General features: G+C 45.3%; 1 protein-coding gene across 5 annotated transcripts in view; it reads left to right on the top strand.

Annotated features, from left to right (window-relative positions):
• The first annotated feature begins 769 nt into the window (after positions 1–769).
• OPCML (opioid binding protein/cell adhesion molecule like) overlaps positions 770–22,287 on the top strand; it is a 445,601-nt gene continuing 424,083 nt past the window's right edge. For 3 of the 5 annotated variants that reach the window (XM_084868338.1, XM_084868337.1, XM_084868339.1), the window contains exon 1: positions 774–1,018. In XM_084868338.1, the coding sequence (XP_084724464.1) occupies positions 852–1,018 (167 nt within the window). In that variant the 5' untranslated portion in view covers positions 774–851. Of the gene's footprint in view, positions 1,019–22,287 lie in introns of all 5 variants that reach the window. The other 2 variants (XM_084868336.1, XM_084868335.1) reach the window with 1 other exon arrangement.

Genomic DNA, 22,287 nt, shown 5'->3' with positions numbered 1-22,287 from the left:
GCTGGGGTGGCTCCTAAAGGCGGCATCTGGCGCCCGCCATCCGCTGGAGGAGGAGAGGCGCAGCCCCTCCCAGCTCCCCTGCGCCGGAGTCTGCACCTGGCAGGTGTGCTCAGCGGGCTGGCAGCGGGGCCCTTGGCGGCCAGTGCTCTCTGGGCTACCGGGAGAAAGTACAGGGTCCGGGGTTCTAGGAGGATCCATCCCCGAGCCCGCCTCCTGTCCCCTCCTGGAACTTTGTACCGCCTCTGGGTACCACGTAGGAGACCTGGGCTGTGGACCAACACAGCTCCCCATCAGTGCGATCCAATAAAGCGTTTTCTCCTCTCTCCGAGGCAGCAGCATTTTACGGCATCGCCTTTCTGCCAGACTTGCCTGGCTTCTCTGGGTTATAAACTTTTGATGCCAGACCTCTGCAGAGCCTGCCCCACTGCATTGTAAAGTAGCATCTCCTCGGAGAGAGAGGCAGAGAACGAGCAGCCTGTGGTGACCTTCATCCCTGCACCTTCCTTCCTGCTCTCCCTTCCAGGCTGCCTCCCGCCTCCCCGGGGAGCGGGGAGCGTCAAGAAAGCTCTTTTTTAGATGCAGGAGGGGCATCTGGTTCTGCCAGGCTGGAGAGCTTAGGCAGAAGAACCACTAGACTCCGGAGGGAGAGGCTGGACTCACTGCTTCTCCTCCTCCTCCTCCTCCTCCTCCTCCTCCTCCTCCTCCTCCTCCCTCCCTGCGCCGCTGCCTGGCTCGCTCAGCCCTGCCTCTGCCCACACCGCTGCCTGAGACCCGCCGGTGTGTGGGGCGGGGCCCCCCGGACCCTGCCCAGCGGCCGGCGGCGTTCTGGGAAGTTGTGGCTGCCCAGGAGGATGGGGGTCTGTGGGTACCTGTTCCTGCCCTGGAAGTGCCTCGTGGTCGTGTCTCTCAGGCTGCTGTTCCTTGTGCCCACAGGAGTGCCGGTGCGCAGCGGAGATGCCACCTTCCCCAAAGCGATGGACAACGTGACGGTCCGGCAGGGCGAGAGCGCCACCCTCAGGTAGGGAGCTGCACTTCAGCGGGGGTCTTAGCCTCTGGGCTGTGGTTCTATGAAGGGTGAGTGAGCAAGGGAGAGGAAGGCTTGGGAGGAGCAGGGGAGGGGACCTCTTGTACATGGTGTCACCTGACACTCCTCCTGGACAGGTGTGTCGTTGGCTTGAGCTTCTCTGGTCCTGGGTCTTAGAAATGCACACAGAGGTCCATGCTTGGGACTCCGTCGTGGCTAGGAGTCTGGGATGTGACTAGATGCACTTTTGCCAAGGCAAGGATGGAGAGCCTTGGGATGGCCACCCTGGGGGTTTAGTCTGAGAAGGCTGGGTGTCTTGGTGGCTGTCTCACCTGCCAGCAGGTGTGTAATGAGGCAGGCCGTGCTCAGGATGGGCTGATGGCCCCGCTCAGAGAGACACCGGCAATCTCAGGCTCTGGAGTTGCTCTTGCTGGGCCATGGCCCCCTGGGAGGCTGCTCAAGACTCAGACATCCATGTCAGCCATGCGTGGTGCGTGGTGCGAGGTGTGTGGTGTGTGGTGCTCCTGGGCCCCAATTATAAGTGATGAGGGCATTTTTTTTTTTTTTTTTATCTTTGACGGCTCAGGACCAGGAGAGGAAACATGTAGCTTTTATGCAAGGACATCACTCCCGTGCAAAAAAGCACCACCGGAACGCTTTTTGTTTTACCTTAATGAGTTACAGAGAACCGCTTGCATGCCCCAGGCAGAGGGATGGAGACGCTCGGAATATGAACCTTTGGGGACCGGACCTGCTGCGGCAGAGACTTTCATAAAAATGCAGCCCCAACTTTCCACCAGCTCAGCAGATACCATCTTTTATCCCTTTAATGAGGCAGCCCTGGTCCTGGGAGACAGATTCAGGGATGTCCTGGCTTCACTGGGGCTCGCAGTGTACACAGGGTGAATGCGTTTGCCCTGCCTGGGCCTTTGGCGGTTCAAGGGAAGAATAAAACATTCTGTCCCAGGCTCTGCAGCCAAAAGGCCTGGCTGCTCAGAGGAACGGAGGAGGGCGGGGTGTCCTTTCTGTCCTTCTCTCAGCTCCCCTGGTTGGACTCTCGCTACCTCTGGACAAGCCTCTCCCCGGGGAAGGAACGGAAGGCCTTTTGAAGTGCCAGCAATGATTTCCCCCTCAGCCCAAAGGCCAAGGTTGGATTCTTGTCACTTTGGGTGGTTCTCTGCTACATTTTCTTGTGAGTTAGAGAATAGGTCCCGGGACCCTGGCTGCTGGAGTTCAGGGGCCTCAGGCTGAGAGAGAAAAGAAAAGGCTAGAGCCAGACCTCCTGGTCACTGGGCGTCCTTCTGTCCATCTCAGAGTAGAGTGCCATCTGCCTATTTGATTGCCCCCCAAAAAGCGTGGGGAGTCTCCTCCCCGGGAGATGGCTCTCAGGATGCTCATTAGCAATTGGCTCAATGGCTCTGAGTAGCACCATGTACGCACCTTCACCAAGGGAATGAATGCTGGTAACTGTTGCCAGGTGCGAAGTTATGTAGACGCTGCCACGCGTCTGTCTCTTCTTATCTTCTCATCTACTTCCGGGGGCAAAGAGGGCCAGCCTTCCTTGGCCATCAGTGCTGACTTCCAGAATCCTCTGCCGTCTTCCTTCCCCTAAAAGTTACACTTGAACTTTCCGCTCACCAGGATGCAATAAGACCTCGCCACCAGCAGAGGGCCAGCTTCCGTCTACCTTATATTTATTTTCTTTGATTTTATTAGCTGCTGGCCTGTTTTCATGATCTTCAATTCTGATGTTTAGCAGCTGGGCTTGGTAATGGGAATGGGAGTGAAAAAAAAAAAAAGGCAGCGCTGAATAGTTGCTTTTGTGTGCTTTGTTTAAAGGGGGGGAAAACAACAACGACACAAAAAGCTTTTCCCTGCTCAAGGATAACTGCTGTTACCTGATTGCATGCTTTGTTTTGTAAAAAGTGAGCACATGTCTTCTGTGGGTTTTGCCTCTCCTGTCTGTATAAGTTGCCCTGTGGTGCAGAAATCCATCACATTATCCACAGCATTTTAATCTCTTTCTATCCATTTTTTTTTTCTTCTTTTTTACCTCTTGGCTTCTTCTCTTTTATTACCTTCTTCAGTTTTAGGAGATGTCTCTATTTTAAATGTTTGTCCTCCCCCCGCCCCAAAAAAGGCGAAATAATAATGAATCATAATGTACTTTCTTCTGTTTTGCCTTTACCACTTTAATTTTTATCATTCCCTGCTATCTTAAGTTTTGATTTCACTACTAGCACAGTGTTTCTTACAGCAACATACATATCCCCTGCACATTTCTGGGGGTCTCCACCTCTCTCCTTTTGTTCTCTCTGCTCTGCTGGCTTGTTGGCGAAAGGCTGTGTTTCCATCTGGGAGAAGAACTTATTTGTCAAAATTCAGAGGGAGAATCCTTGCCCCCAGTCTCTGGAAGTTCATGGCTTCAACCCAGATAAAGGCCATGCTTTATTTTCTATTGGGTGATGCTTTTAAAGCAATGCCATTCTTGAGTATGGTCACTCTAGTCTCCTTACAGATGTCCCACTGGGAGGAGGCAAGTGTTTGGGAATTTAGTGGTCCCAATTCATCAGAATGTATTAAAAAGGCATTGAATGATTCCCACACCATCAGCCACAGCAAGTCTTTTCAAATGTGGCTGTGGTGGATCAAAGAATTCTGAGCATGTGTCTCCATCTCCAACAGTCACATTGAAGGCCAAGGGCAGAGTAGGGTAAGCAAAGCGATGGAGAGAGCTGGGTCCCTCATTGAATTTCCCCATGAGAAATTGCCTGGCTTAGAGAAGGATGATTTTCTTCCTTGGAGACATTGATTTTCATGTGCTAGGTCTTTGTTTGCATTGAAGGATGTTAGCCAACTGAAGTTCTGGACGTGGGTGAAACTCATTTGATCTAAGTGAGGCCATATTATCTTTTCCATAATTACTTCAAAAGGCTACTGGGGAAGTAAAAAAATAATTATTTGAATATTGAGTTAGCTTGCCTCCTTGGAAGAGAAAGGATATGGAAATGGTGGTGGTATTCACTATGTCTGAGTTATGGCTTCTATGAATCTGATTTGAATTCATTATTACAAATGGGCCCTCTTGGCCAGAATAATTTCATTACAATTATCTGCTGTCAGGTTAAAATGGTCAGAGCTTAGCTTTGACAGGTCTGTGGAGTCCTGGGTCTAAATCATAGCCACGTCGGAAGGAGCCCGGATGCTCAGGGTGGCCCACTATAGTGTCTACCTCAGTTGCACAGATGATGGTGGGATGTGCCTTCCTTGTGGGCCTCAGTCTCCTCTCATTAGCTTTCCTTCCTCACTGGGATCACATCATGTACACTTTGAGGGGTGTGAGGTAGGACAGAGACAGCAGTTGTTGCTGTAACTGTTCCCATAAATGGAACAAACTGTTGTTGTTTTAATTTTTCATATGGCGGGATAATCAGTTTTGCCGATCCAGCTTTGCTGATGTGGAGTTGTTATGCTTTCAAATCTCTAGAATGCCCCTGAATTTTCATTAGGAATCGGAGGAGCTAATCCCTTCAGAACCAAGTATCTGAGGGTTACCTACCGCTGGGGACTAATCTGAGCAGCAGGATTTTGCCGATGCAGTGGGGCAAAAAGCTTTCTGTGCTTTGCCTGCGTGTTTCTCTGTATTTTGCACTCCCCAGCAGAGGCTTTTGTTTTGGGCTAAATGAGAGAATTCAGACAAGGCAATAGGTTATTCAAAACCATTGAGGGACTTTGCATGTTAGTGCTTAAGTTGCCGAAGTCCAGCGAGGAGTTGGAGAAGTGCAAAGGCTTTGCTCTTGGTGCCGCTGGCCTGGCTGCATATGTCACTGCTGGGCTCCTTGCCAATGGAATCAAAGCTCTGGAGGGGGCACGGGTGTGGGCATTTAACAGCTCCTTCCTGTGTGTTTAATATGGAGCCAGAGTCGAGACCCACTGCCTTAAAGCCCTTTTCTGCCCCAGAGCACCTGAGCAAGGCTGGTCTCCAGAGGACCTACCCCCACATACGTGTCTCCTCTGTGCCTGTACATACCCTGTTTTCCTGAAAATAAGACAGTGTCTTATATTAATTTTTTCTCCCAAAGTTGTGCTAGGTCTTAGTTTCAGAAGATGTCTTATTTTCGGGGAAACATGGTACCTACCAGTCATGGGCTGCATTGGCACTCTAGGAAGGGCACTGGGCTCAGCGACCTGAACACCTGGGTTTGATTCTTATTCTACCACTAAATAACAGCATGGTTTTGAGTGCTTAGGTTCTATTGCAAACATGTGGGCACAGTATCTCCCCAGACTGACATCAGGTGCGATGAAGTATATGGCAGTTTTCTGTGAGCGATAAGGCATCGTATAAGTGCAAGATGTCACTGTGCTTCATGGCACTCCTCAATCACCACCTGCGGCATTTGTCTGCTCTGCCTTCTGCTCCTCCTAATGCCCCTACCTTTCCCAATCCCCACCCACATACATATACACACCTTTATAATGTACCTGTCTCTTCCTCATTCCACTCAGCATCCTGCTTCCTGCCTGTGGTCAAGAATTATCCCCATCTGAATTCTAGTAGCTCTTGCTGCATAGCTCATTTCCAACAGATGCAACCTGTGAACCTGCCACTCATGTGTGGCCGTGGTTAGGCGGTGAGCTCCTGGGCTTAGGAGCCATGTCTTATGTGCTGAGCACAGGCACTGGGGTGGCTACTAAGGATTAAAATAATCGATTGGGTCAAATGTTTTCATCCATCTTAATGTGACTCAGTTTCTTCTGATGTCTGATTGCCTCTGCAACAATGACCTGTTCATATCTGAAGGGTTTCATGTTCTTCAAAACACGATGCCGGGACATTCAAGCACAGCGGTTGGTGAGAGAGCTTGGAGGCCTGAGGGATTTTTGGGTGGCACTTAAATCATTTGCCAGAGGGGACAGTTGACTCCCCCATTGGTTGCAACCAGCCCAGAAACCATGCAAAAGGCTTTGCTATCTCCCAGGGCAAGGCAAGGAGCAGGGCAGTGGAGTTGAGAGGAACCTAGTGGGCAGCAGTAGAGTCACATATTTGGAAGTGAGGCTGTCAAATATTGGGAGGGTTGCCTTGCTTCAGATGCGAGAAGATACTCAAGGCAAGGAGGCAGCAGGGCAGACAGGATGCCCAGCCTTGCTGCCTGGTGTGTCAGGGGTGGGCATGGCTGAAAATCCAGGGGGCTCCCTTAGGTAACTGATGGTAGGGATGCGTCTGCTCCCCCAATGCACCTGACCATGCCACACACTGCAGGGGATGGGAGGTGAAGCTTTAAAGCATCCAAGATGCGTGCTTCCTGGCTGTCTAATTGCTCTGGAAAACTCAGCAGCTCTTATCTAAGCCATTTTGTTCATTTTTGGGGCCTTTCACTAAATTTGGCCCTTGGGTTCAATGCAGTTATCGCTCTCATTTCCCTTCCTTTCAGAGTCTAAAAGGGGATTGTGCCCTTGGCCCACTTGCTGTGCTCCCTGTGTGGCTGGCTCAGAGAGAGTCAACGTGGGGTCCGGATCTGGTGGGGTCCAAGCTGAGGTGCAGAGAGGAGGAGCCAAATCCGTCTTCTTTGATCTTCCCAAAGGAGGGCTTTTAAAATTACTTATTAACAGGAAGCAGTGTTCACAGTCATGAGATAAGAGGAATTATGGTCTGAGACATTTTTAGGGCTGGCAGGAATTGCACTGCCTTTTAGTTAGGAATTATGAGCTAACCTTTTTTGATTAAAAAAGAAAATCTAGACAAGACAGCAGCACATCATTTGAGGCTGGTTCATTTGTTGACGACTTTGCCTGCAGGAGTCTGCTTGTGTTGGGGTGGGGCTTGGGTGAATGAGAGAGAGTCTGCATGGAGTGGTGTTGGGAGGGGAGTGTGCATTTTCTGTCCCCTCCCACCTTCCGGGGAATGACACCTTCCTGGAGCTGCTGGTACCCTGGTGTGTCTTTTTCTAACAAGTGAAAATGGAAGCTGTGATGTCTCTGCAGCCCAGCACCAGGCCCACCTACATCTGAGAGCATTTTATGGGTGGAGAAGGTAGAGGAGGGAAGGGGTGGGGCCTATGTCACCCTCCCTACAGCATCTCACCGCAGACCCTTTCCCAAATGTGCCAGGGCGGGGACCTTTGAAAGCAAACAAAGTCTATTATGTGTGTTTTCCTATGTGTCAGATGACAGATCAATTACTTACTGTGTCAAGTGATTTTCAGAATATTATGACCCCGAATAACAGCCCAGGAGATTGAGGTTTAGGAGAGTTAAGTCACTGCCTCTGGCCACAGGTTTATGATGTGTCGTAGTCTGAGTTTGTTCCTGGAAGACCTTGTTCCTTCTTTTCCATTTCATGGTACCCCTCCCAGGTATGGAGCACAGAGAGAGCTTCCATGTGCTGCAGCAGAAAAGTCCAAAGTGCCCCCACTAAACTCCCCCTCCCCCTTTCCCAGGACCTAAATTTGACCAAAGGTCAGGAAATCCACATATTGGTTGAGGTCAGCTGTGTATTGTTCCGTCTTAGGCAACCTCCTGTGTTTCCGGGTGCTTCATTCTCCTCACCTACTCAGGAATAAAAGCTGCTCCTCTGCTGGGCTGGGAAGCATGCACATTGCTAGCAGGGCTCAGAGTGACAGCCACTGGGGGTCCCATGTGCTCCAACACAATCCTCAGTGCTCTTAGCTTTTAACTTGTCTGAAAGGCTGCCCTCTCCTGTCACTTGACCTCCCACAGCGCACACAGCATCTCCAAGGGTCATGCAAAGCATGACAAAGCAACCAATTTGTTGACAAGAACACCAATGAATGCCACAAGATTTCCAAGAGAACTGCAAGGAAATGAGTGATCACGAGGGCCATATGAAATGAAGAGAAAAGTACTTTGTTTCATTCTAAAATACATGGCATTGGATAACCCGCTCTCTCCATCCTTATATTCAGATTTTAATTTAAACCACGGAGGCTGTGCAAACAGAGAACCACAGACCTTCTACTCACCTTACTATTGAGTCATGCCCTAGGAAACCATGTGACCCCTTTTGGTCTCCTCTTCCCTGCAAATGGTACATTTTGCTTTAATCAAAGAGATGCTGAAGAACTTGATCTGGCTTCCCATAAAAGTGCTGATCAATGAGATGTTGGAAAATTAGTTTTGAATATTAAACATTTTCAGTGAATCTGAAGATTTATGGTATCTTGATTAACTAAGTTTCCATTGCATAATAAGAACAAAGAATCTTTTAAGTGGTTGTTAAGTTTTCTGGCTAGCCCACAGAAGATAATTTAACTCATAATTACCCAAGATGCTATACACTAGCAATGAAGAATAGAAAACAGCATTGTTGTAGAAGAAGTAATTATGCAAAAGAGAGGAAAAATGAATATGATAATTTTCTATTTAGCGTGAATGCTGAAGAAAAGTGGGCATAATTAGAGGAAGGTAATATGGAAACATTTTCTCATATACTTCTGAACACTTTAAAAGTTCTGGAATTTGTATTGTTTTTATTGTGCCAAATTTAATTTTATGATGTGTAGCTCTCATTTCATTTGATTCAAGTACATATTCCACTTCTCAGATGATTGGGGATACTTTCATAAATATTAATGAAGAAAAGAAGGTAGATAAAGGAAATGAAAGACAAAAGTGAAAAGACCTGAGTAGGAGAGAAATTTTCTCAACATGTCAGCTAAGAGATGAAGGAAGGCAAAGGAATGAAAGAGATGGGGAAAGTTTGTATGTGTGAGGAAAAAAATAGACTAAAGTGGAATTGCTAAATAGAAGGAAGGAAAGCAGAAAGAAAGTGTTGGACAAGAATCATCTTGCTGAGTGTCTGGTGTGTGAATGTCTTCATCCACAACCATCCAGGTTGCAGGATCCCCCATGCACAGGTGCCTAGTGCCCATCTTAAGTCAAAGCAAAGAGCAATTTAAGGTGCAGGGCTCCCTTGCTGCTGGGACATGACATGGCCCTTTCTGAGCCTTGATTCCCATTTGCCCCACAATTAGAAACCCTCTCCTTGTCACTTGGAGCTAGTCCAATCCTTCCTGCTCTCTGGTGAATCTACCATAGGCCCCGGTGATTGCGAGTATTGCCTTGTCCTGACACTCCAACAGACCTCATCCATCCTTGATTCCACTTTTCCCAGCCTACTGGTTCATTGACTTCCCAGTGCTTACTGTTTGCCTGCTCACCTGGAGGTCCTTTTTGGAAACCACCTCTCCTCAGGTCTAGTCCAAGCACCCTTGCCCTTCTTCAAAGAAACTGTTTATTCTCAATCTTTCTCAGAAACATGACTTTCCATGCCACGTATTTGTCCCATTGACTTTTTTTTTTTTTTTTTTTTTTTTGGTTGATGTCATCACTTACAAAAGGTCTCTTGCTTGCTGTTTTAATTCCCATTGATGGGTAAAAAGAGGAGGCAGCCTCTGTTGCTCAGGGGATTGGATTGGTAAGGTGTTTTATTGGAGTGGCAGTGCTCACATTGAGGCCCTTGACTAAAAGGTGCCATAGGGCAAGAGGAAATAATACTGTTCAACTTTCTATTGTCATGTGCTTTCTATGCGTCTCTCTCTCTCTCTCTCTCTCTCTCTCTCTCTCTCTCTCTCTCTCTCTCATCTCTCTCCAACTCTTCCTCTTCCCATTGTTGTTTCCATTTCCTGCCTATCTTTTGCTAACTGTGGCAATATGCTCTCTTCATGCGTGTGTCACCAGTGCCCAATACATTACCTAACACGCAGCAGGTGCTCTGAGTTTGCTGAAAAGATGCATGCCTACCCCTGACCCCTATCTCCCTGTCCTCCCACCCCACAGGTATGTACATTTTTCTAATTAAGATATTCTCGCCCATTTGGAAGCAACTGGGTATCCTCTGCAATTACAACTAGAGATTCTGGCATTTAAATCCTGGCTGAGATAATGATCTTTCCCTAGATACTTGGTATTTAACTTGTCCTGTCTTCTCTTGCTTATTATAATTGCAGTATTTGCGAATTTTACAGTAGTCTTCAAGCCAGGAGATTCTGAGCAGTTGCAAGGGAGCTATGCCTACCTCTCCCCTTTTAATCAAGGTTACAAAGTGTGGGATGACATATTCTGAAAGTTTATCCGCAAACTTTAGAGGATGGAAAAAGTCAGTGTGATAACTCCTGACATGGCAGAGGGCATATCAGAATGAAGGGATTTATGACCCATTTTTCTGGCCATCACCACTGCCTTTGCGCTAAGCTCTCACTGTGGTGGCCCTTAGTATGTCTCAGCAGCATGTATCCCAAAGTACTGGGCAATGGGAATAGTTTATAGGATATTTGTGATTATGTGCTCCATTTTATAATAGCTTAATCAATGGGTGCTTAGGTGTTATATGAGATAAAATATAATTTCCATAAAGAGGCTAACAGGTTAAGATTTTGTAGTTAAAAAAATGAAAAAAAGCTCACTTCAAATCCCAGCTCTAGCACTTTTAGGCAGCATGTGGTTGGACTAGTAATTAAGTTTCTCTGCCTCAGTTTTCTGATTTAAAAACATAGTGACTATATAGCCACTCCACTGGTTGTTGGGGAGGAATACAGAGCATTGAATTTCTAAGAGTTTATATTAAACTAGAGGCCTGGTGCAAAAAAATTTTGTATGGGTAGTGTCCCTAGACCTGGCTGGCAATCAGGGCTGATCTATGGGGCGACCAGCAGGTCCATTGGGTGTCAGGGGCTCCTGGCACCTGCCTTGGCTGGCCTGGAGCCTATGAGCTGGGGGCACCTCCTGCGTTCAGTGTTTGCCCCCTGGTGGTCACTGTGTGTCATAGGGACAGGTCGTGCCACCCATCATTCCACTGTTCAGTTGATTTGCATATTAGGTTTTTATTATATAGGATTCTCACACATAACGAGCTCACAATGAACAGTAGCATTATTTGTTTTAAATATGTTATTGGATTCACTATTTAAGCAAGCAGCTTAGACTGCCCACTATATGCCAAGAACTATCGTAGGCAGTGAAAGTTATAAAGTTGACTTAATCTTCCTCTTTATACAGTCATATATATTGAATGTGTTAGCAGAATAAATGGCCCAGAGCTCAGGAAATAGAGGAGGAAAGGAGAGAGCAAGTGAGAATAAGGGAGGTGGGGGAGAACATTACCTTAAATTAAAATGCATCATATTAAATGTTCTTTTTGACAAATTTGACCATTTGTATTCATCCATATAGATTCCATTTGACAAGGTATGGAACATACTAGTATTTATCACACTCAAATAGTTTCTCCAAGCCCCCTTTTTTTTTAAATTGTGGGAAAATATACATAACACTAAATTTATCATTTTAGCCATTTTAACTGTACAGTTCTGTTGCATTAAATTTATTCCCATTATGTGAAGCAACAGCCACCATTCATCTGCAGAGCTTTTTCATCTTTCCAAACAGAAACTCTGTCCTCATTAAACACTAACTCCCATTTCTACTCACAGCCTCTGGCAAATACCGTTCTCTCTTTCTCTATGAATGTGACTACCCTCAGAACCTCATATAAATGGTATCATAGAGAATTTGTCCTTTCATGACTAGCTTATTTCACTTCGAAAAGTGTCGTCAAAGTTCACCTTTCTTGTTAAGTTTATTCCTAGAAATGTATTTTTTTTATAATTGCAAATGGAATTGTTTTTATTTTTCTGATATTTTATTAGTAGTATATAAGAATTCAACAGATTTTTGTACATTAATTTTATATCCTGCAACTTTACAGTATTTGTTTATTGTTTCTAATAGTTTGTGTGTGGAATCTTTAGGGTTTTCTGTATATAGAATCATGTCATCTGTAAACAGTGATCATTTTATTTTATAACCAATAGGGATGCCTTTTAGTTCTTTCTCTTGCCTGATTACCACTCTGGCTAGGACTTCCAGCATGTTGACTAAAAGTGGAGTGTCTTGCTCCAAATCTTAGAGGAAAAGCTTTCAGTTTTTTACCATTGAGTATGATATTAACTGAGGGTTTGTCATATATGGACATAATTATGTAGAGGTACTTTCTATATCCATTTTGTTGAATGGTTTGGTCACAAAGGGATGTTGTATCTTGTCAATTGCTCCCCTCTCTAAAAAAATCAATAAAAACCACCTCCTTGGATAATAATAAAATCAAATCACTATGATGAGTATGCTAAGAGTTCTAATAGAAAACAAAATGGATAACAGGAACAGATGGGTATTATAAGAAGACAAATGAAAATTCTAAGAGAATAAAAAATAAATGCTGTAAAAATTATTGCAGAAATGAAGAATGCTTTTGATGGATGGGTTTATTAGTAGACTGGACATCAGAGTTGGAAGAATCCGTGAGTTTGATGATATGTCAATAGAAACTTCCCAAACTGAAAAAGAAAAAAAAGTACCGGGGAAAAAAGCACAGAAAGATAATATTGAATAGCTGTGGAGAAATACGAAAGGTGTGATATTACATGTAATGGGAAGCCAGAAGTTACAAAAAGGAGTAGAAGAAATATTTGAAACAATACTGACTGAGAATTTCTCCAGATTAATGTCAGGTACCAAACCACAATCCAAGAAGCTCATGGGAGACTAGGAAGGTAGACACACACACACACACACACAAAAAAAAAAAAAAAGAAAGAAAGAATAAAACATATACACACACAACACCTAAGCATATGATATTGAAACTGAAAAAAATTCAAATGCAAAGATAAAAATTACTGAAAGAAGCCAGAGCTGGGGAAAGAGGAGCAAGCATAAGAAGCATATCAGACTTCTCTTCAGAAACTATCCAAGCACAAAAACAAAAACAAACAAAAAAAGTGGAATGGAATATTTGTAATGTTAAAAGAAAAAAATCACCAACCTAGATTAAGAGTTTGTCAGACAAATACTGTGGGTACTTGTCTCCAGTCTATCCGGTGTACCAAAAAGAGTTTTAAAAGAAGATCTTTAGAGAGTAGAATCATGGACCAGGACTCTTGGGAAGCTTTGTGTAACTCAAGCTGGTTTTAGTCAACCTGCATCTCCGTTTGTCTGTATTTACAGGTACAGCTTGCTCTTTGGTAATTGAATTATTAGCTTACTAGAGCCCCGATGCATGAAATTCTTGCAAGAGTAGGACTTTCTTCCTCTGGCTGCTGGCACCAGCTTCCCTCTGGCACCCAGGACCTGGGCTTCCCTTGCAGACCTGGTGTCCTCTGGAAGGTCATCCAGTCTAATTAGCATATTACGCTTTCATTATTATAGATCGTGTATTTCTCTCTGTTTCTCTCACAAATGCACATGCGCACACATTTTCTTTTCTTTTTTTTAAATTTTATTCAATGGATGTTGGTTTCTTGAGGGCAGGAATAGGATTTCCATTTAATTGTCTCAAGTACCTGCTCAGATGCTATGCTAACAGTGCCTCTTATCAGTAGTCTTCTTGACAAGTAGCAGGTAGATTGAATCTATCTCTCTGTCCTTATCTCTACCCTGATTGTGTAAGTAGGTATAATCAGACATTTATATATGTGTGATCACAACAAAGGCAGCAATAATAATGCATATAAAGAACTTCTTTTTCTGTAGAGGTTTGCTCTTTCTCTCCCTGGGAAGTTTGTTTCCAAACTCTGTGTACACATGGCAGGGCCTACTCATCTTCCTCTGTTACTTCCTCTCAAATGTCATGTCCTCTGTTCATGTTTTCTGATTTTTATCGGTCTGTTTTTTATCTTACTGTTTTCCAAGCCTAATGGGCAATCATAGCGACCCAGGAAGAATTTTCTTTTAGAATATAAATTTCTACCCAGCCACAAGAAATAGGACTGCTGAGACATATACCCAACAATCTAATTTTCATGCAACTGAAACTAGTTCTCTGCACCCTTGTTTGGAAATATTGTATCTGTGTTTTCTGCAGAGCATGCAGAGGGAATAAAACCATCACTTGTATGCTGCTAACTGGAACAGAGTCTGTCAATTTCTCTAAGAGCATTTATAGGATTTGAGTTCCTGGGAGGCAGCGAAAATACCTCATTAGTCTCTGTATCTATATTTCTGAGTACAACATAATTTTCTGCCTTGGTCTTTTTTGGTAAGTCTTACAAAAACCCATTCAAAGTATTTACAGAAACAAATAAGGAGCATGGAATTCAAGAGGAGAGAACTTTGGCTTCTGAGAGAAGAGGGACTAGGCAGTCACAGGGTCTCTTATTCCTACTTATCCTGAGTGTCCCCTTTCTGTGTTCCTTTAACCGTCTGCTTTCCATTTCCACAAGGAATCAAGTGGCCATTCTGCATATTCTGAGTTCACAGTTTCTCAACTCAGGTCAAGAGTGTCTCCTCAGATTGTCTAGCATCTCTTGTTTCCCATTTGAGAAGTTGCAGGAGATAGAATTTGACAGTCCCAGCTTGGGTTGAGTGTCTACTAGTGTAACCAAGCCAGGGTTGGAGGGGGGAGGGGATCTTGTATCAAGATGCTTTCAGCTCTAAGTACTAAAACATAATGCCCAAAGTGATAATATTGATCATCTCAATAAGGATACTGAAGGGAGGCAATCTCAGGGTTGGTTTCTATGAGCTAAGTGCCAAGGCCATTGTCTTGTAAGGCTACAACGTGGCTGCCACAGCTCCAGGCACCACCCTCGCGTAGAACGAAGTCCTAAGAGGAGTCATCCTGAGCTTGTGGGTGTCTCCTTTGAGAATATTTCCTAGAAGTTCACTCTCAGTAGAGTCCCTTGTGGTGTCATGGGCCAGGGTTGCCTTTAAACATTCAGATGTTACCTGGAAAAGTGGGATGAGAAAATGAGTTTTCTGGCATTGTCAGCCTTCGACGTGGGAGGCAGTCTCCATCACAAGGTACTGGTGGGCAGTTGCTGTTGTGTTGGCCAATCTAATGTACACAGGCCCCATGACATAAAGGCAGTTTACTGCTGTGGATGGAAGAGAGGGAGTGGAGGTGGTCAAGTTTATTAGAGAACTAGAGGCTCCATGCATGAAAATTCATGCAAGAGTAGGCCTTCCTTTCACCCTTCCCCCCCTTGCTGCCAGCACCAGCTTCCCTCCATCCACCAGCAGACACCCAGGACCTAGGCTTCACTCCAACCCTGGCTTCATCCAGAAGGATGTCCCGAAGGACGTCCAGTCTAATTAGCATATTACCCTTTTATTATTATAGCTGGCAGGTGTAGGCTGAGCAGGTCCCCAGGGGGTGCTTTCTACAGATTGACCACACAGGGGTTGAAGGAATAAGGCAAACATGGTGCTATCTAATTTGCTCACCTTGGTAGTCCAACCCTGCCACAGAAGAACACACCGAGGGCAGCTCCATTTATATGGTCATCCCTGCTTTCAGAATCAATACGCGTTGAACATACACAAGCTGAAGAGAAAGGGGCATGAGAAACTGGATGCTTCAAGGCTGATGAAGTTTTAAACAGCCTCGCACGCTGAAATGAGGAGAGAAAACAGCCTTGGTGGAGGGAGATGAGAGAAAGAAAACAGATGATGGGAGAGACAGCCACATCTCGGTGAGAAGCAACCTCAGGGAACACCATACACAGTGAGCAGCTTCTGGAGCCCAGAGGGTCAGAGTAGAAACAATTCTTAAATCAGGCCCCAGTGAACTGAGCGGAGAGAGCAGCGGGGAGACAGGAGGGAGAAGGTGCAGGGAGGAGATAGGCGAGATTAATGAGGCGGGCCCTGCCAGGCTCCTGCGGGCACAGGCCGCGTCCTGACAGCACGGGGTCCAGAAGGCTCTCCTGGCTTTTGAGGTCAGTTATTTATTTATTTTGCAAAGGAACCTAACAAATTCTCAAACCAGATAAATCCAATTACCTGTGTTTTGCCTTCAGGGAGTGCAAAAGATTAATGGCGGTGTTTTGGAAGCGGCATAAAAAGAAATAGGTGGTAATAACAGGGAGGGCTCGTAAAAAGCAGCTCGGATCCCAGACAGGCCCGGGAAGCTGGCTGCGGCTCTGCCCCGGGCACCGGTTGCCCATCTGCATCCGGGACCCTGTTTGCATACCGGCTGTGGGAGGGACTGGGAGGAACTGGGAGGGGACCTGGCGAGACCCTCACCCCTCCTTTTCCAGTCCTGGGACTCCAGAGAGCTGACCCTGGGTAAATCAGCTTTTCCAGGTGACATTACCTTTCTTGCTTTCTCTCCACCTACAAACACCAACTTTGATTTCTTACATTTTTTTATTTTTTTTAAACATATATTTTAGTTATGTCAGAGAGGAAAGGAGAGGGAGAGAGAGATAGAAACATCAATGATGAGCGAGAATTATTGATCAGCTGCTTCCTTCACACCCCCCACTGGGGGTTGTACCTGACATCTGGGCTTGTGCCCTTGACCAGAATGGAACCCAGGACTCTTCAGTCTTCAGGCCTTCATTCTGTCCATTGAGGCAAACCGGCTAGGGCCTGATTTCTTACCTTTTAGAATTAACAGAGCATTTTCCCAGGAGGTACCTCCATTAATCATTCACCAGATTCCAGGGGGAGTGGTTTGACAGTTATTATTTTCTTCAGTTATAGATAAGGAGCTGAGTGAGCCTAGAACCTACTTCTAATACTGACTGTGGTATTGTATTCTTTCCTTTGCTGCTGGGAGGGTGGCCATTTTTTGGAAACGTTAACTTGGAAACAATAATACATCTTTATCAGCTTGCTACCCACCTCCTCGGACCCTGGTTCCATTGCTGCATTGGTATAGTGAAACCTACAAAAGGGGGCGGGGCGACGCGGCTGCTCTAGTCTTATTTTGTCTTGTTTCATTGTTTGAGACTTTCGGCTTCCCAGAATAGCCTTTGGTTTGTGTAATGTTTATTCTGAAGTGCCTTGCTTGATATTCACACATTCAGCTTTTTTTTTTTCTCAAATGTAATTATTTTTATTGAGATATAATTCACATACCATAAAACTCACCCTTTAAAAGTGTACAATTCAGTAGTTTTCAGCACATTCCCAAGGTTGTGCAGCCATTACCACTGCCTAATTCCAGAACATTTCATCCCCCCAAAAGGAACCTTGTGTCCATGAGCAGTCACTCCCTATTTCCGCCTTGCCTCTGGCAACTACCAATCCCCATTCTGTCTCAGTGACTTTGCCCACTCGGGACATTTCATAGGCATGGGTTTATACAATTATGCTCTGCATTTAATTTCTCCTTTACTTCTCCATTCTTCCACCTTCCCTTTCTCATCCATTCCATAAATATTTTTTTAAAATATATTTTTATTAATTTCAGAGAGGAAGGAAGAGGGAAAAAGAGAGAAACAGCAATGATGAGAGAGAATCATTGATCAGCTGCCTCCTGCACCACCCCTAATGGGGATCGAGCCTGCAACCCAAGCATGTGCCCTGACCGGGAATCAAACCATGACCTCCTAGTTCATAGGTCGACACTCAATCTCTGAGTCCAGCGGGCTGGGCCACAAGTACTCTTTGAGTTCCTATGATGGTGAAAACATTGTGTCAGTCTCTGTGGGTGGTGAGGAACAAGCATAGGCTCCTTCTTTCAAAAGCTCATGATGGTAAGGCAGGGAGGCTAAAGCAAGCACCTCAAAATGTTAAGGCAAGTCTCATGTCTTCTGACAAGGTGTACATGCACTTTCAGGCTCTGCTTGGTTCCAGCGGCTTCGTCTGAGCAGGGTCTTTGTGCCCAGGGTCTTCCAGTCCTTCCACTGGAGAGACAGGTGACTGCAGCCTATTGCCCCAGGCCTCAGCTGGTTTTCATAATCATAGCCCAGCTCTGATGTTGCTCCCCTAACTCCTGAGGAGCAGGCTCTTCATCGCATCCATTCTCACTGCACTGCTTGGCTCACATGTTCCTAACTGTAGCCAGTATTGGACCTATCCAGAGGGTTTGTGAGCCCCTCACTCTGCAATCCCTCCTGTATGAGGCTGATGCTCTCAGTCTAGCTCTCCCTCAGGCAGAGCACCTCTCCTTCCAGCCCAAAGAAGGAAGAGTGAGTCCACTCACAGGAAACATGCTAACTGACCCTGTAGTTAGCCCAGTGCATATACGCCTGATGCCCAGCCTTAAACTCTAATCGATAGATATTAACAGAGAGAACAATAACTGTCTTATTAAGTCAGCAGTGATAAAAATAGGCCATAGATGCTCCTGAATGCTAATTGTCTAGTTGATGACTCCACAGGGTTTCTGAGAGTGAGCAGGCGCATTCAAGGTATAATACAGGGTTTCCAGTACACGCCGTGATGTTCAATCCTCTTTATGGTGTCTTCATAATCAATTGGACTTTAGCATACGATGTTTGTCTAATTAACTTCACATCAATGCTTAGGAGTCAGACTTGCTGGCCACAGATGATGGATTAGTTATAGTCGCTTGGAGCTGATTACAGGGGTGGGTGGGTACATTCTCTATGCGCTGGGGGCTAATCTTCTGAGTCCAAGAAAACCATCTCAGGGCCAATATGAAGCTCAACTCACATTTATCAATAAAAAATGAATGGGAAGAATAATGCTGTTGTAGATCCAGTTTAATTCCCCACTTACTGGAAGGATCTGATCTCTTGTCAGCCTTACTAACCACCTTTCCCTGCCCACCAGGATGACTTCTTGAAACCCCTACAATAAAGGCAGAGACAGGTGGACAGGAGCCTCCCAATTCTCTTTCTACTTCTGTGCTCAAATGTCCCCTACGTGGGCTTAGACAGTTGTCCATGCCATTCTCATTACTGATCCACCCATAGCCTATTTCCCCTTCTCCTCATCGTTCACCAACTCCTACCTGAAGCCTGTCTATTCCTTGCTTTGGACATATATTCATATCCTCACAATGCATCTTTTCCCTGTGTTTTAGGTGGTTCATTGTCTTGCATATTTAGATTGTGTGTTTAAGATTAGAAATGGTGAATTTTACTTACCTTTCTCTGTTTTGACAACTATCTGTGGGGATTCAATGAACGGTGTCCAGAACTGTCCAGAATGCTAGTGCAGGAACAGTGAAAGTGTGGCTAGGTGACTCTGGTTTACCTTTCACATGGGTGTGGTTGGCGAGACCAGGGGAACCCAAAGTCATGGACAATAGGGGCCTTGAGGGGGCTGTGAGCACAAACCCATTAAGAGTCTATCTCTCTTGGTAGTAATGGTAGTGATACCATTGTAAAGGTGATTTTTATTTATTTATGTTTTTATTTTGTATTCATTTTTTAAAATCTTAGTATTACAGATGTCCTCTTTCCTCCTCCTTATTGCCCCCCTCCACTGGTTCCCACCCCCGACCTAGAAACAAATATCTTATATGTATCTATGCATTACCTATGGGCACAGACAATAAGGTGGTGAAGGCCTTGGGTGGGGTGTAAAGATGATTTTTAGTTATCTCTTTATAATGTTCTTTTCCAAAGGAATATAAGGAGTCATATGAAGATACAAAATAACGTATATTATCATAAATTAAAAGTTGGTAGACCATATCTCATAGGACAATAAAAAAACAAATGTCAGATGGATCAAAGAGCTGAGCTCTTTAATAGAAAGATAAAAGTTCTGACAACATCAGGAAAATAAAGAATTTTATACATACAGGTTCACATAATCTTTGGAATTGGAGATGCATTTTGTAATGGAACCAGAAACCCAAGAACAATTAAAGAAAAGATTGATGCATTGGTTGACTGGCCTCATTAATTATAATACAAAAGCTCTAAAAAGAAAAAGATAACATAAGCAGTTGCAAGGCAAGTGGTAGACTAAGGGAAAAAAAGATTAACAATATTTATAGCATTAATATCTCGATTATATAAAGAACAACTACAAATAGCCCACAAAAATGATAACCAACACAATAGAAAATGCACAGTGACATGAATCAGCAGCTCCTGGAAATAAAACTATGCCTATACATGCAAGAAGATTCATGAGTAATTAGGGAAGTACAAATTAAAACACAAAATACCTTCTGAAAACTAATAAAAGAGAGCGATTTGTGTCAATGAAGACTCAAAGAAAAGATAATTCTTCAACATTATTGGCGAGACTGTAGATTTGTGAATCTTAAAAAAAAAAAAATGCCATTTGTGAAATCTATAAAAATGAGAGGGGCTTTCAGAAAAATCCTCCAGATGTACTTCTGATGACTCAAGCCCAGGGAGTGGTGGCTGGGCAAAAACTCAGACAAAACTAAAGGGCAAAGTGGCCTGAGCTTTGCCAACCCCTCCGTGAGATGCCCAGCAACTGCCGTCAAGAACGAGGCATTGCCACCTGTGTGGACCTGAGAAACTGTCACATCTCCCTGGGAAGTAAAGCGCAGATCTCATAACAATACGCAGAACATGTTTACAAAACAGGTGCACGTGTACTCACATTCACATAAGAGATGTTTGCAGTGGGCGGGTGCGGGACCTCCATGGAGGTGACTGGGGATGCGGTGGGGAGGGAAAGGCGGGCCCATGTGTACTCCTTTTTTATAGGAATCTCCTAGATGTATTGAACTGATGTCATTTTATTTTATGTATTTTTATTGATTTGAGAGAGAGAGAGAGAGAGGGAGAGAGAGAGAGAGAGAAACATCAATGATGAGAGAGAATCATTGATCAGCTGCCTCTTGCCCTCCCCACACTGGGGATAGAGCTTGCAACCCAGGTATGTGCTCTGACTAGAATCAAACTGTGATCTCCTGGTTCATTGGCTGATGCTCAACCACTGAGCCATGCTGGCTGGGTGAATTAATGTCACTTTAAGATTTTTTTTTTTGAAAGAAAGGAAAATGGTAGTAACATGAAGAGAAATTAAGAACAAAGCTGGTGCAAGGACCACCTGGCTGGCCAAGTGCAGAGGGTGATGGGAAGGGTTGAACCATTCAGTGTCTGTCTCGTGCAGGCAAATCCATAGCTAGGAAGCAGCATTGCTGTGACTCAAGCTAAACCTGCAGCGAAGCCCCTCTGAGAGCCGCACAGACGTTGAGCCCTGTTCCAATGTACAGTCTCCCTTGCTGCCATGTCTTGGGCTCCTCAGGGGGCTGCTGTCATGTTCCAGGAGATCCCATCCTCCCTGCCCACTTTGTTCACAACCTAGTGGCTGCTCTGGGCTCACACAGGAATCATCAGCCAAACCACACACATGGCGGATGCCTTGGTCTTGAAGGATCTGAGCAAGGTGAAACCTGGCGGGCTGCCTCCTGGAGACCAAGATGGGGTGGACAGCCTGCCTGGACCCCCTTGGGGCCCTCCTGTTTCTCCACCTGCTCCCAACTTCAGAGGACAAAGGGATAAAGACATTGAAGCCACAGCGGTAGCCGAGTTCATTTTCAGTTCATTCTTCCACACGGGAGGAAGAAATTACATAGCATTAGGTACATTTAAACAATTACAAGAACATTACACTGGAACAGGAAATGGTCACAATGGATTAACCATATTACATAGTAAGATAAACAATCACTTTTTCCGCCCCCCAGAAGAGTTGCAAAAATAATGAGGATGTGCAATCAGACGTGCAAGCATTGAGGTGTTCCCGAGTTCCTCGCTGGCGCAATGATGTTTCCTTGTACCAGGATGACAGCGGCATTGTGGAGGTTTGGGGGTGCCTCCGTGTGGGCCTGGAGCAGGGACCCTGGTGCCAGCGCATTGCCCAGGGTTGTTCCTCAGCCTCTCTGCAGCAGAGGCAGTGTGGCACTTGCTTTGTGAGAGCAGCGAGATGGATGATACGGCCTCTGGCTCTTGGAGACAATCAAGTTGTCCTTCACACTCCACGCGGATGTAATTAACTGCACTGATAGGATGTTATGCCAATAGCAACGCAGAAAACACCAGAAAATGAGTCAAAAGGATACCTAGTGAAATGAAGAAGAGGCGGGCTGGGAGGGTGGGGGGAGGAATTAGCCAAGCATGCCAGGGACTCACCCTCCCTGGAGCGGCTTAGAGAAAGACTGGAGTCCCATGACTTTCTAAGCAGTTATGGGTCCTTACTCTCTGCCAGAAAGGAGAAGGGAGAAAAGTACCAGCTCAAACTGGTTCTGCACCCATTAGGAACATCTGGGGACCAAGAGCTCCTCATCATAGTGAAGTCCCCTCCTCTGGGAGGAATGGGGATGCTGTTTTCTGAACATGCAATGCATGAAGAAGCATAACCTGCAGCTGTGCCTGTGTCAGCTGACACTGCATACTATTGTTATCATCATACCTAGCTGGCTACTAATATTAATAATAGGGAGAAAGCAAAGGGGAAGGCGGACGTTATAAGCATGGTCATCTGGGCAGTGTCATGTAGTCTCTGAAGATCGCTGGGGAAAGGGATCAAACCAAGAGGGGGGATTGGCAGGGGAATAG

This window comes from Pipistrellus hanaki (genome assembly GCF_964339955.1).
Source record: "Pipistrellus hanaki genome assembly, chromosome: 19".
Classification (NCBI taxonomy): domain Eukaryota; kingdom Metazoa; phylum Chordata; class Mammalia; order Chiroptera; family Vespertilionidae; genus Pipistrellus; species Pipistrellus hanaki.
The sequence above is the reverse complement of the archived record's forward strand: the minus strand, read 5'-3'. Positions and strand labels throughout refer to the sequence as shown.